The following is a 14,622-nucleotide window of genomic DNA, read 5'->3' on the forward strand; positions in this document are numbered from 1 at the left end:
CAGTAGAAAACAGTTCTGGTTTTTTCACTTAATACCGCTAATATGTTTGCGTCATTTTTTGGAGGTTTCGACTTTTTCTGATAGTTTTTAATTTATTTTAAGAAATTAACAATGTTTTCTTTCAAATATTATTGAAATTTTTCGAATCGTACTTCGGTTTCAGAATAGAAGACAATCGAGTATGATTATATGACACAATTGTGCAACTTCAGCATTTTATTTGTTCCATATCTATTTCTTGTTGATTCTTTGGTACAGTTCTTTCAAATCGGTCATCAGATTTCGTTTCAATATTTGTGATCCTGTCATTAAACCAGAAGTGATAGCCGAGGACACCCCACATGTTACGATATCCTGCCCTGTTAAATACAATCCCTTAATCTCTGTTTTGGGTTTTATCTTGGACATGACATCTGCGCTGAACCTTTCTATGTTGTGATCCAATCCATAAACCTCACCGTGTTCCGTGTTCAAGTAGTGGTTACTGGTGACAGGGGATCCCAAAACGCACACCTCGCGTTTGTCCTCAACTTGTGGGTAAAGCTGCACGATCTTTTCCCAGATTTTGTCTGTAAAAGCAGACTTTAAAGTGTCGTATTGATCGCCTCGTTTTCCCAAAGGCAGGTGATTCCACATTTGGAACCATTTATATGGTACCAAAGTGATGGCCACACAAGTACTGCCTCTCGAGTTATTGTAGTCATAGTTGGCATCTTTTGCAGATGGAAATCCGATGAACAAAAGTGGTAAAGTCATTTTCTCGAGTGCCTCATAAGGATCGTCGTACGAAATCCATTGCTCCAAAACTCCGTCAAAATCAGGGCTCACTATAACCCAGTTGTTAGTCGAAGGCAGTTTAAGTTCAGCGGATGTTGCGTTGAAACCTACGAACAGATTCAAATAACTAATGCTTGGTTTAGTTTTGCTCATGGCTGTAGTCATATCCGGGCACGCTTGTTTAGTTATTTCAGCTGGAACCATTCGTTGAAACGTGTTCAAAACTCCAGCCCCCGAAACAATTACATCAGCTGTGAATTGAATTTTTCCGCCTTTTTTGGAGCTGATTTCAACGCCATACGCTTCCAGAACATTCTTTTTGTTCTTTCGAAGTAAGATTTGACTTACATTTGCTTTTGTGTAGAATTGGCCGTTTCGCTCTTTTACAGCCCTAATGAGATAATAAGGGATTATAGCGGGTCCATTTTTGGGATAAAATGCGCCCTGTTTTATGTAGTGGTTGTTGATGGCGTACGCCATGAAGAAAGGCGCCTGTTTTGGAGGAGCTCCGTAGTCACCGAAAGGATAATTGAAGCAGGCCTGCAGATAGACGTTTGAAGTTATCCCTGCTATGACTTCATGGGCACTCTTTTTCATGTATTGGTTGAATAGAGAAACGGGCTTCAAAATGAATCCGAGTTTCATGAAGATGTTGGCGAACCACGTAGGCGCCATTTTGAGCACGCCAAATGGGATTTCAATAGATGGCTGTTGCATTAGTTGAACGAGTTTCTCAATCGCTTCGAGTTCGTCCGGGAAGTGCTTTAACAGTCCCTGTTTCCACATGTGGTATCCGCCGCCGTAGATGTTAAATCGTTTAAAAGTTTCGGGGTTTTCGCCAATAACTGCAAAAGAACGTTTAGTATTTTGAGAGTTTAGTATTTTGCATCTTATCGAAATCAAATTAGTGTTCTTAAAGATGACTTTTTCAGAAATTTTGGATGCTTTGTTGGGATTCTGTTTGTTTTCTTCGTTTATATAGAAAATAAAAACCTCACCTAATTCGTCGTACGCTGCATTCATTGGTGCCCATTCCATTTGGCCATTGCTCAACTGTTCCAAAGCTTGGTAATACACACTGCGACTGAAAACGCACATTTTATTATCAATATCTGTCCCTCTCAATTCTTTTTGCTCAAATTAGAGCGACTCGGAAACAACTGTACGATTTTGATATGAACTTTTGGTGACATACCTCGTCTTGCCCATGTTTCCTACGTAGTGGACACCAGTGTCAAATTCAAATCTGCCCTCTTTGAAAGTGTGACAACATCCGCCCAGTTTAGTGTGCTGCTCCAGAACAAGCACTTTCCTACCTACAACAAATGAACGGTACTTTATCAACAAATGTCTTTTTTTATCATTCTCTCGTTTTTGCGGATGTTTTTGTTTTCCTGTGTTGGTATAACTATCACTCTTTTTTTGATAATTGTAGCGAGATCATGAAAGAAAAAAATGCGTTCAAGTACTTGCGGGTTTTGCATACTTTTTAGCCAACCCATTAGACCGTTTTTTTAATAAACCGTTTTTTATTCCCGATTTTGATCTAGCAATTTGTTATACCTTGAACACCTGGAGTTGAATTGAATGTATTACTAAACCTGCGCGTGCGAGAACTGCAGCCGTGGTCAAAGATCCTGCACCACTCCCGATGCAAATGACGTCATAGTGGGTGTCACCCAAATCACCACTTGAAGTGGGAAGTGGGTTCTTGCACGCTTTCTTTTTGTCTGCCGGCTCCAGCTGGAAAAAAGTAGAATTAGAAACAAAACTTTTGATGGCAGTAAAATGTGTATTGAAAAGTTGACAGCGGAGTTTTTTTTTGGAAATTGTGATCGTGAAATTTGAATGCACGTGTATTTCCAAATTCAAGCAAATCAAGGATTCTCTGTTTCTTCGTATTTTTTATTTTAATTTAGGGAAGAACTTTTTCCATTTCCATTAAAGAACTTAGATGCTGAAATATTTCTGTCACGTGTTAGTGGGTGTCGTCTTAATCTCAGTGGTTTTGCGGTATTGATTGAGTGATTTTGGAAGCATTGTAACAACTATTTGTTGCTTTTTATCTGATTTATTGACAACTTCTGTGTCTTTGACTAAAAGTAGTTTGATATTGGATCAAGTTAACGTACCTTGGTAGTAGGCGGTGGTCTCCTGCAGTCCCTCAGAAACGGATTGTCTCTCAGATCTCTCTTCTCCTTCTCATATCTCTTATACCTTCTGTATGCCTGCACTGCCACCACTGCCAGGGCAAAGCCAGAAGCGTACACCACCACCTCATCTGTGAACGAAATTAACGTGTATAGGAGTTCAAATTTGTTGTTATAAAAGGGATCTTCGGTTTCGGAATGAAAACCCCGCGTAAAAACCCAACAAATTTAAGATAGGAAAGACCAAGAAAAATATCTGACCAAGGATCTGATCTTGCCCTAAAATATACCACAATAGAACTATAGAAAGATACATAATGTTACCCTCATACCACAATATCACCCATCTTTTTGTACTGTTACTCAAAATGCCCCACCTGTGAAATTGACATTTCGGATACAAGTTGTGAGTTGTAAATAAATCTCGAGAATTTTACTGTAAATCATGTTTTGTTTCGAGTAAGAAGCTTGATAAGAACGAGGCTTCAAAATATGTCAGATAATTGAAAAATGGATTGCCAATATGTGAAAATTCGTTTTTTTTTACTCTCAATCAACGTGGCAACTTTTAAACTGCTAAGTTGAGTTCGAAGTTGTTGAATTATGCCTACTGCCTTTTGGAAGTACTAGGTTGAAATTTGCTCACTTTGTTTTGTTTCAAATTCCAGTGCCCTCATTCTTTAATTGTAAATGTCCTTTGATTAAACTGCTTTGATCTCCGTTTCTGTGATAATAGGATATATCCGAGGCCGACCTAGTCAATTTGGCAATGAAAGTAATCTAAATCCTGAGATTGAGACAATTCGCGCGTCGTTTAATGGTTAGGCTGATGACAAATGTGATTAACAACAGTCGAAGCTATGATTGAAGTCAGTTTTGATAAGCATTGAGCAATTCTTCATACACTTCGTTCGAAAGGTAAACTTAGTTTGAGCGGGTAGAGATGGATTTGTGCATTGTTAAAGGTTGACCTCTTCTGACTGTAAAGCAAAATAATATGGCTATCTATACTGCTGTAAAAGCGATAACATGATTACAAAACGCACACAAAACGACTATATAGCACAGAGAATAATAAAACAGAAGAATTTTGTTGTTTTAGTACAAATAATGTTTAAACGCTCAGAACGTATTTAAATTTTGCTTATCTCAGTTCCAGCTCTGGTTCAGTCAAAAAGAGCCGACGTTAAAAAGCGCCGAAACCTGGTCTGATTCATAAAGAGACGAAAACAGTGGACTGGCTTTGTTTACCCTAAATTGCCAATTTTTTACCTCTAAGAGACTGCTTAGGTAAATGATTAATCATTCGTATTTGGTTATGCTTGTTTCAAATCAAGGCGCACGAGTCTCTGAGGTATAGCCATTGCCCTCCATAAGTACAGAATAAATAATAATTTTATCGCTTTAGATATATGTTGCTAGTAAACAAGAGAAACTTCATGAGTAAAGTAAATGGACTTAGAATATTATCATTTATTATTATCAAATTATCGGCTCTTTTAAATTTCGGCTCTTTTTGAAATCACATAAAATATTTGTTGTATGGTAATCCCTATGTTGCAATAGTGTTTGCGGTTTTTGTTGGTTTAAAGCTGTAAACCTTTTTAACTGATAAGATAAAGCAAGGAAATGCAAAATTGCAGAATTATTGTCACATTATTTGTACAGAAATGAAGAAATACAGAATGGAAAAAGCAAGCACAGTGTTTAATAAAAAATATGTAGATTGTTTTAATGGTAAGTAATTTGTCTATTTTTGCATGGTGAAGGTATGATTGAAACGTCGACAGAAATTTGAACGGTACCTTGTACAAGTCAATCATATACGGTCATGTTGAACTTTCTACTCGTTCATGAGGTAGCGCCAACGTAGCGTCAACCATCTCTATTAAGACGCAAAATTGTGGATATCGTGTTGATGGTGAATAGACAAAGTGGTCCCAGACTAAAAAAAAACAGTCATCAAAATATTCCCAGAAATGATAGTCATAAGAACGCAGGAGAACTAGTCTCAGATAAAACTCGCAAATAACAATTGGGCTCTAAGTACTGATTGCAAGTGCAGACAAGTTACTATTGTTAAATCGGGACTATTTTGTCTATGAGACTATTTTTTGTGTGGTTGTAATTTTGATATCGACTCGGGGTATAGCAATTACCGTCGTGTAAAATGCTCTTTTAGTAGCCAATTAATATTACATGTGTATTGTTGCGTCTACAGCGCGAGTACAGAGAAAAGGAGCTGAAATTGCAAGCAGCTAATAACTCAATCTTAGCAATTGAGCAGCTGCTTCAGTTCGGACCAGGTACGTCAAAAGTAACAAAATAACAATCACTAATCAAATAGAACTTCTCATTTTAATCTCGAGTGGCTTGTCCCAGGTGTGATTTAATCATTAATTTATCATCTTTTTACTCTAATTGTGTTAACATTAGTTCACATACAACTGACTGTTGCCGTAGATATTGTATGCCTGCCTGTTTAAGGCCTAGCTGAGAATGGCATTCTTGTGGGCTGTTCATAGTTGGCACTCCAATTAGTTGGCAAATCGAACATCGCTCATAAAGTGATTTCAGCTGTTTGTTTTGCTTTCAGATCTGAACCCTGTACTTTTTAATTGCTCTCAAACGAAGTTTGTAGCAATTATATCCGTGCTGTGGTCTTTTTTATGCAATTTTTCGCTGGACCGACATTTTGTCCTCAAAAATGGGATAAACTAGTAACGCCTGGAGGACATTACGGATTACTAGACTCACGCTCGGTACATTGATCCAACCGTAACCCAGCGCCTTACCTCCGCGTGAGCCCCCCACCTCTTAACGAAGAAATTTTTTTTCAAGGAGCATAACAGTATTGAGCATCAATCTGAATGTGCCAATGATATCCAGGTTAAGTTTCGGAGCGTTCATGTAATGAATTTTAATAACGAATAAATTACTAGCAACGAATAGTAACATACATGCAGCGGATAAATTACAGAAAAAATAATTGTTTTTGTTGAACGAATTTAATGTGCACAGAGAAAAGAAAATGGTGTTTTTGACAAAACAGGTTTTCGAAAGATGGCGGGAAATGTAGTGGGAAGAAATTGCTAAGCTAAAAAAATGTTGCATTTAAGTTAATTGCTAAGCTAACATAAATTAAGTCACGTGTTGGCCCATTTTTGGAATAGGTTTGATTTTTTGCCTATTTTTATTGATTTTCGCAGTAGTTTTTCTTGATCGATAACTTTTACAAGAACTATTATATTAGTGATGCTTTGAAGAAAAGAGGGACACTTGAAGTTTGTTCTTATAAGTTACGTTCTTTAATGCTTATTGGTATTAATCTGTACAATTGCCCTTGAACGAAGTTCGTACCAATTAGTTTAAACGTGTTTATCTTTTTTAATACAGACTTTTTGCGTTTTTCTTCTAAAACACCGTTTTTTTGGGGTTTTTCTTCTAAAACACCGTTTTTTGCGTTTTTCTTCTGCTCGACCGTTTTTGCGTTTTTTTTTCTAAAACACTCTCTGACTTCTCAAGTGACTTATTCATGCGTTCGTTCTTCATTTTTGTTGATCTCTTTTGCTCTCACTCCGAAGTAAGTGTTGTTGCTAAAATAAAATTTATAGCAAAAGAAAGGGCCTGATAGCCAGGTGAACAGTGCTTATGGTGAGAGATCCGGAGGTCCATGGTTCCAATACCGGCGTGGTCAACTATTTTTTACCCTTAAGGAAAAATATATCTAGGCTGCAGCCCCTGAATTAAATTGCATCGCCTTAATTTTCAGGATTCGAAGAGGAGTATTGGTTTTCAACTGGTCGTTTTACGACTCGAAGAGTTCGTTGTCTTGAATTTATAACCAGTAGCACTGTGTCCAGTTGTTTTACTATAGTTTCTCACATAAAGGACAAAGTGAGTAAAATTGTGGAGATAAAACTTATACTAGGAGACAATATTTTGTCCATGAGCTGCGCTGAGTTTAGTAATTGAATTTTGGCTGTGAAATGTTTGGCTCATTAGTTGTACTTGTAGTGGGTTTGTGGACCCTTTTTGTGATTGATGCTGCTTCATATGTATTCTGGAGATGGTATTAAAGTAGTTCAGAGCCTAACTCGAACTGATATGAACGATTCATTATTTTTTTCACGATTCACAGAATTTGAATTGTTTTTGGGCGCTGGCTTTTTTTAGGATCTGTTCACACATTTTCTTGAATTTTGAAGTCATTATGAAGTATGATTTTGGTCACACCGAAACAGGAATTGGAGCCAAAAAGCAAGCGGTTTTTCGCGGTTTCCGCTCTAATTTCAAAGGCGAGGAAGAAAATGTTCTTTGAACAGAAATTAGTTTTATCTCTAGTGGCTTTCAGTTCACATGCGGCAGTTTGACATTCATTTTTGCTGTTTTTTTTTAAAAAAAATTCCAATCCATTCGTAGTCCTTACTAGAAATCGTTTTTTTTATTTTAAAAAAATTGTTTCGCTTTACTTTTTTACACAGCTTGTTCAGCATTTTGCATGAAATGTTTTTGACTTCTCTAGGCTATTTTCATTCTTTGCTTATTGAAAACGGAATTAAAATCAAAACGGGATAAAACAATGAAGCCCACTTTTTTGAACTTTGTTCTTATGAGTCTTAGTTAACATCTCTAATGCGTTTTGGCGTTGATGCTAGCACCTGCATGCTCTCATTAAGAAACCGTAGTACGCATAAATGCGAAATCCATTCCAAATAGTTTGAACTGTAAAAATATTTTGGTACAACAATCAATTTTTGTCATTGCTTTTTGGTTCTCAATCTGTGTTATGGGCATCAATGGTACTATTTATTTGTTCTGTCCGCAGTCTACTTATTTTGGTGTTTGGAGCGTTTTTGTGCATGAAAATTTCTATAATGTGTTGTTGTCATAACATTTAATAATTTCTTTTCCTTTATGAGTTCTTACTAGAATTTTAAAGATTGTGACCTTTTTAATTGCTAACCTGTTAACCTGCTAAAAACATAACCTGTTATTTTTCTTTTTATCAATTATTAGCAGTAATGACACCCACATCTGTTGCTATGGAGTTATTCAGGAATCTGGTTTATTGGTTGAGTTCATAAAGGTGGTTGTAATGAATTTGACACAATTTCTTTTCAAAAAAACTCTGAAGGCTTGAGTTCTTGTTGTTAATGGCTTTCGTAGAGAAGCAGTTATTTTAAACGTGTGTGTCTTTTTTTCCAAAGTTTTGCTTGACCGTTTCGCTTTTTTGAGTGACTTCTAAGCCCTTGACTTTTTGCGTTTTTGCGTGATCTAAAATTCCCTCTCAATCACAATTTCAAGCAGCTCAACTCAGTTGGCGTCAATTTAATACCAAAAGTCAAATGAAAAGTGCGCCGAAACTGGTGCCATTTTCACTTCAAATCTTAATAGTGGTATATATTAAGCTCTGTGGTTATTTGAAGCCCACTATTGAACTTCGTAGTCCCATTTAAGCTCCCCTCCCCCGACTGAAGCAGGCTGCAATTGATTAGAGCTCCCACTCGTCGTACGAGAGCAATTCTTCCGACGTTTAGTTGGTTATGTTTTATTCTGATTTTTAGTCGCTCTTTCCGCTCTTGATTCTTCTTAATTTATTTAATGTTTGAGTTAATTTAATTTTAGTTTATCGGACTTACAGTTGAGAAATGATTGATAACTTTTTCCCGAGAAATTTCCAGGTGACTAGAGAAGGTTATGGTATTAAATTGTTTTTTTTTCTTTTGAGTCTTGATCTTTTTATCTCTGCAGTTCCTGAAAAATCAGGTTTTGCAGTAGATTGAATGCATTTTTTGAAGGACTTCATCGATTTTAAGGCCTTATGTTTTTGCAATTTACTTTTTGCGTCGCGACGTTCATTTTTATAGGTTTATTCGTTTAATTCATTATACTACTTGACCTCATGCCCACCCCACTGCACTAAATTAAGCTAACTGTTCTTACTTGCTCTCAAACAAAGTTTGTAGCAATTTTATTGGTCCTGTTGGTCTTTTTTTTGCCGTATTAATTTTGCGTACTCCCACGATCTCGTCTGATCTCTGGTCGTTTTTTTCTGACCATTTATCTTTTCGTCCGCAAAAGTGGGATAATTAGTTAAGCTTAGGTTACTACTAGTGTCTATGCGATTCACCGAAATTTTCGGAGACATAGATTTATGGTGTGAAGAGCCGTTCTGAGAGTTCGTGCCCCTTAAAACACCCCCGTAACAATCCCCGCAAAACTTAACCCCACCCTTCCCTCCTCCCCCCCCCCCCAACCCACAAACACTATTCACTCACTATTCATACCCCCCCCCCGCGGGTTTACCCCTCCACCTCATTCCACTCATAACCTTCCACGCCAGCCCCCCGCTCTATGCAACCTCCTCGGTAAAGCTAGCATCCCTAAACTGCAGCTTGCTACCGACGAAACCCATCGCTTGTCATTTTGGGGGCAATTCAACCGATGTTACTCGGTTATGTTTTTCTTTTTTAATCCCAGACGGGTTCTTGCCTTGGGAATCAATAGTAGCAGCTATTTTCCGGCAATCTGCCGTGTATGTTCTAAGTTTCGCGACTCAATTGGCGGTAATCTACTTGCAAGATGTATGGCAAAAGTGCTCCGAAATCGGATACATGTTTTAAAAGTGCGTAAAACTGAGGGGCAAAATATTTATAACCGGGAATCACCACTGTGATTTGAAAGTTTCTTTCGAAAAACAAAAATTGGCATTTGTGGCGCAACTGCCAAATAAAAAATTTGGATCTCGATTTTTGTTTTAAACGTTATAGCAGAGAAATGGTAATTGATGTCATACGAGGTTTCTTCTGACTTGTTGCGCGCAATGAATATTGCGATAGAATTACTTGGCTCTACAAGATGCTTTTTTATGTTTTTGTAATAGTAGTAGTTAACAAACAGTAGTAGTATTAGTCATAGTTAGCTGTCAAGAATATAATAGAATTAATCGTGAAATATTTGTTTTTAAAAAATAAAATTTCTGCATCGTGGTATCGTTTCGTTTTAGGCGAAAATGGTCTACCAGGTATTCTCCCCGGCGCTGACATTCTAACGTTCTCTTACTTGGTTAAATCGTTCTTTATTATGGTTATTATCGGTTAAATGCTTTTCTGTATTAGTTTTGCTCTCCTTAATTTAAATGTCTCAGATGGCAGATATTAAACCTGCTTATTTTGAAAATTATCGGGTTGCTGTGATTGGATTTGAAATGAAAGTTATTGTTTCGAACACTTTATCAACTCCAATTGGTCATCCTGAGAGCTCGTGAAAATGTAGTACTGTTCTTATTCTAACGGGCTGGTATTTTGTTATTTTCGGTATTTTAAATTTAAAAACATTAACTCTTTAAGCTTCTTTCGTTAGATGGAATATCCTTGAGATTAACAATGGCTTCAGCTAATTGGAGTGTCAGCTATTGGCTAGATGGAGGCTTTGCTCTGTCACGCTCACTTTATAGAATGAACTTCTCTATCGGTAATTCTTTAAAATTAATTTTCGGAAAGCGTCTCTGCTTTGTCTGACATGCCAATTCATTTTCCATTGTTATTAACAAAATGATTATTAGTTAGAAATGTTTATATCTTTACAGACAGAATTATGTGCAAACTGATGATCTGATTGGTATAATAATTGCGTGGAATTTTTTTGGCAGAAATTCGTATTTTTGGCAGCATGTTTCTATAGTGGTCGCTATTTTTGTAGTATATGGATAAATTTTGTTGCATTCCTTTGTTTTGTCATATTTACAAAGAAGTTTTTGTTATAAGAAGTTTGAAGACTAAAAATATGTTACAGCATTTTTCTAGAAAGGTCGCGATTTTATAGCTCGGCCCGTAGTTTTCACATGCAATTAGAGACCTTTTTACACCACCTGAAATATAAAAATTAACTTTTATTGCTCTCTAATCATATTCTAATGGCATAAATTTTCTCAAGAAACTTGCCTGTGAATTTTAGAAATTTGTCGGCGGGCGGTTAAGTCTCTGCTTTATTTGTCGGTCGGAAAGGGTTGGGTGAATGGGTAATATTAATCATAACGTACTAAAATTTTTCCAACTTTTTTGAAAATGAAGAATGAATATGCTAGGCCGGCTTTTTGCTTCAGTCAGGTTTTAATTTTTGTTTACAGATCGAATCGAAAAGAGGGAAGCATCATATTGTTGCCCTTGGTCTAATTGCACGTTGGAAACGGGGAGCAGTTTTAAAAAAACTGAAAGGAAAACAGGAAAAGGAAAAACGGAAGATTTCTGGGGATGGGGGCCGAGAAAAATCATTAAATTTTATTGTTATAATTGCTAGAAAAATTGTCATTGTTTTATAACTGCAACTATATTCGATTATTCAAAATTGTTTGAAAACAAAAAAGGAAGATTTCCTTGGTAAAACTAAGTTTTCAAAGGACAAAAAACCAGCACCACGTAAGGACAGAACGGAAAAATTGTCTTTCAACTTCTTCAACTTCAGACTTAAATTGACTTGACGTTTTCTTTCTACTTACTTCTTTCTTCTCATTTCAGACTTAAATTGACTTGACGTTTCTGCTGGTTTCATTTTGATTTAATGCAATTTCTGTTGCAGTCCTATAGGTTATCACTTCAAATTTGCTACAAAAGATAAGGGGTTCGAAATGACTCTGCTGGCCGATATGATCATATGAAATCAGTTTTTCACAGAACAGAAAACAGCAGTCGTTTTAGAAAAAAGCGGAGACGAGTACATCTTTGAAAACACTATAATCGACTTACTGTCTCAAAATTGATTGAGTGATCAGAATACAGAATCCACCTGAGTGAAGTAGTTATAACACAAAAGACTTCAGTGTTTCGTTAAAAGAAAACTGTAAAAAAATTTCGATTTGTCACGTAAATATTGCGTAGTAAAAATTTTTTTGTTTCGATTTATCTAAATTGTTCAAAATTTTGAAATTATCCAATTATAAGACAAATGAAAATAACTTTCAGCAGAGTTGGTATTAAAAAGACAAAACTTTACATAATTTTATAAGAAATAAAATGGGCTAATTATTTGTTTGCTTCTTATAGCGTGCAAACAGAGCGGTTCACTTTTGTTTTGAAAAGTTTTGTCTGTGGTTTTTTAAGATCAATTTGTCTTTGCAACCAGCTGAACTTCAAGTTTGAGTAGCTTCATTATGTTGCAAATTAATTGGCAATTGATGTTTCTAATTGCTCTTGAACGAAGTTCATGGCAATTATTGGAAAAGTGTTGATCTTTTTAATACAAATTTTTTGCCCGACTGTTTTTGCGTTTTTCTTCTAGAACATTCTTTATCAAGTGACTTTTTCATGCGTTCGTTCTTCATTTTTTTTATTGATCTCTGTTGCTCTCACGCCGAAGTAAATGTTTTTACTAAAATAAAATCAATTGCAGCATAGCAAAAGAAGGGCCTGATAGCCGAGTGAGCAGTGCTTATGGTGAGGGATCCGGAGGTCCATGGTTCCCATACCGGCGTGGTCAAATATTTTGCACCCTTAAGGAAAAGTTTATCTTGGCCACAGCCCTGAAATTGTATCGCCTTTTTTCAGGATTCGAAGAGGCGTATTGGTTTTCTACTGGTCGTTTTATGACGCGAAGAGTTGGTTTTCTTGAGTTCTCAACCAGTAGCACTGTGTGTTCAGTTGTTTTACTATACTTTTTCACATGAAGGACAATTTGAGTAAAATTGTTGACAGATCAAAGTTATACTAGGAGACAATATTTTGTCCATGAGCTGGGCTGCGTTTAGTAATTGAATTTTGGCTGTGAAAAGCGTTTTCTGACAGAATGGTTCGTATAAATAACAGTTTTTGGCCTTTTTTCGTCCATTTGGCTTATTTGTGGTACTTGTAGGGGTTTTGCGTACCCTTTTTGTAATTAAAGCTGCTTCATTTGTATTCTGGGGATGGTATTAAAGTAGCTCAGAGCCTAACTCGAAATGATAGGAAAGTGGTTGAGAGCCTAATAATGGGTTTTTGAATGCATAATCGGCTCATAGTTATCAATTTTCTAATCTATATTTACGTACAGAAAACGGTATACTAGACTTGGCCGCTCTGTGTAGCATCAAGGATTTGCATTTTGTGTTATTGATAAGGCAGTTTTTGATAGCCGCCTTCAGCTTTCCAGCCGGCTATTGTAGCGCTCCTATTTTTTCACGATTCATAGAATTTGAATTTTATTTGGGCGCTGTCTTTTATAGGATCTGTTCTCACATTTTCTTGAATTTTGAAGTCATTTGAAGAATGAATTTGGTCACACCGTAACAGGAAGTGGAGCAAAAAAGCAAGCGGTTTTTTGCGTGAAATTGTTCGCTCAAGTTTTAAAAGGAGAGTAAAATATTGTTCTTTGATCAAAAATTCGCCTTCTTGCTAGTGACTTTCAGTTCACATGCGGCAGTTTCACATCGATTTTTACCGTTTTTTCAATTTTTATCTGTTTTTTTTCTAAAACTTTTTCCCAATCCTTTCGTAGTCCATACTAGATCTTGTTTTTTTGTTTAGTTAACAAAAATTATTGGAATTGTGCCCGGACTCGTTCTTCTATGTTTTATACTTCGTCGAATTAAATTTGTTTCGCTTAACTTTATTTCAGCTTGTTCCGCATATTGCTTGAATTGTTTTTGACTTCTCTTGGCTAGTTTCATTCTTTGCTCTTCTTCTTCAAAGTGCTTATAAACAGCAGTTGCTCAGCAAAGTAGTCTAAAGTGAACAGAATCAGCATCGAAAAATCAGTCTTTTATAAGTTGCTAAATTTCAAATTGTTTTTTTTTCTTCTGGTATTTAGCACTTTCGATCTTGAGATCAAAATCTACTGCAGGTTGATGATGCGGTTTGAAGTCTTTTTTGAGAATGATTGAGATAAGGCATTGTTCTGTTTTGAACTACCGAGAAATTTTGAATTTAATATCTAAGACAAAAAATGTTGTTTTTGAAGAGAATCGGCGTCAAGAACCCAAAAGACTCAGCATCCTCCTTTTTCAAAAAAAAAGGAATACATCGAAGTGATAATAGTTATTAATTGCTCTCCCACAAAGTTTTTAGCAAATATAATAGTTTCCCTATTCAATGCGATTTTGCTCGCTCCCAATTTTTCGGCCTCAAACGAGATGGACAGGTAAAGATCGTTTTGCATTGAGTCCCTGAGCAGCTCCTCAGAGCTCAACTAGTCGCTAGGGGTACTATTCCGAGAAGCTGCTGAGAAGACATAGAATCATTGTATCAGGGGCAGTTTTGAGATTTGGAACCCCTTTGTCACCCCAGCTCATCCCTTCCCTAAACCTGCGCTCTCGTCCCTTTTGAAAATCCATGCTCTCATTTAAAGGCTTCTGATAATTGTCATTGAAATGCCTTGTTGCCTGTGTTTGTTTTTCCTCAAATTTTCGTCAAATTTTCCTGCTTTCGTCAAATTTTCATTCAAGTTATTTCTGTTGTTCTTGTTTTATTTTCTCTGGGTCTCCAGATCCTTGGGTCTTAATCAATGTTTGATTTTTGAAAAGGAGTAAATCGTTATGGATGATTTATTTCTCACAAACAATGTTTGTAGCAATTATATTAGTCCTGTGGTCTTGTTACGACTCGAAGAGGAGTATTGGTATTCTACAGGGATTTCTCGAAGAGGAGTATTGGCATTCCCTAGATGGATTTCTGTTTTGAACATTGGATTATGTATTCTGTTTTCGAACAATGGACTTTAGAGG

General features: G+C 36.4%; 2 protein-coding genes across 7 annotated transcripts in view; one reads left to right on the top strand and one right to left on the bottom strand.

Moving 5' to 3' along the window:
- The window catches only part of LOC142337749 (uncharacterized), a 58,937-nt gene that overhangs the window by 17,212 nt on the left and 27,103 nt on the right, over positions 1 to 14,622 (top strand). For all 4 annotated transcript variants that reach the window (XM_075387241.1, XM_075387239.1, XM_075387238.1 and 1 more), the window contains one exon: positions 5,149 to 5,233. In XM_075387241.1, the coding sequence (XP_075243356.1) occupies positions 5,149 to 5,233 (85 nt within the window). The remainder of the gene's footprint in view (positions 1 to 5,148; positions 5,234 to 14,622) is intronic.
- On the bottom strand, positions 73 to 4,055 carry LOC142337748 (all-trans-retinol 13,14-reductase-like). 3 transcript variants are annotated; one of them, XM_075387234.1, is made up of 7 exons: positions 3,574 to 4,055; positions 3,189 to 3,206; positions 2,910 to 3,058; positions 2,379 to 2,520; positions 1,973 to 2,093; positions 1,776 to 1,861; positions 73 to 1,622 (listed from the first exon to the last, which is right to left on the bottom strand). In XM_075387234.1, the coding sequence occupies exons 1-7, from the start codon at positions 3,602 to 3,604 to the stop codon at positions 232 to 234; spliced, it is 1,938 nt and encodes a 645-aa protein (XP_075243349.1). In that variant the 5' UTR covers positions 3,605 to 4,055; the 3' UTR covers positions 73 to 231. The 3 variants fall into 3 exon arrangements, with proteins under 3 accessions (XP_075243349.1, XP_075243350.1, XP_075243348.1); XM_075387235.1 differs by lacking the exon at positions 3,189 to 3,206 and having other exon boundaries at positions 3,574 to 4,054; XM_075387233.1 differs by lacking the exons at positions 3,189 to 3,206; positions 3,574 to 4,055 and adding an exon at positions 3,305 to 3,563.

This window comes from Convolutriloba macropyga, chromosome 4 (assembly GCF_964194025.1).
Source record: "Convolutriloba macropyga chromosome 4, txConMacr16.3, whole genome shotgun sequence".
NCBI classification, from domain to species: Eukaryota; Metazoa; Xenacoelomorpha; order Acoela; family Convolutidae; genus Convolutriloba; species Convolutriloba macropyga.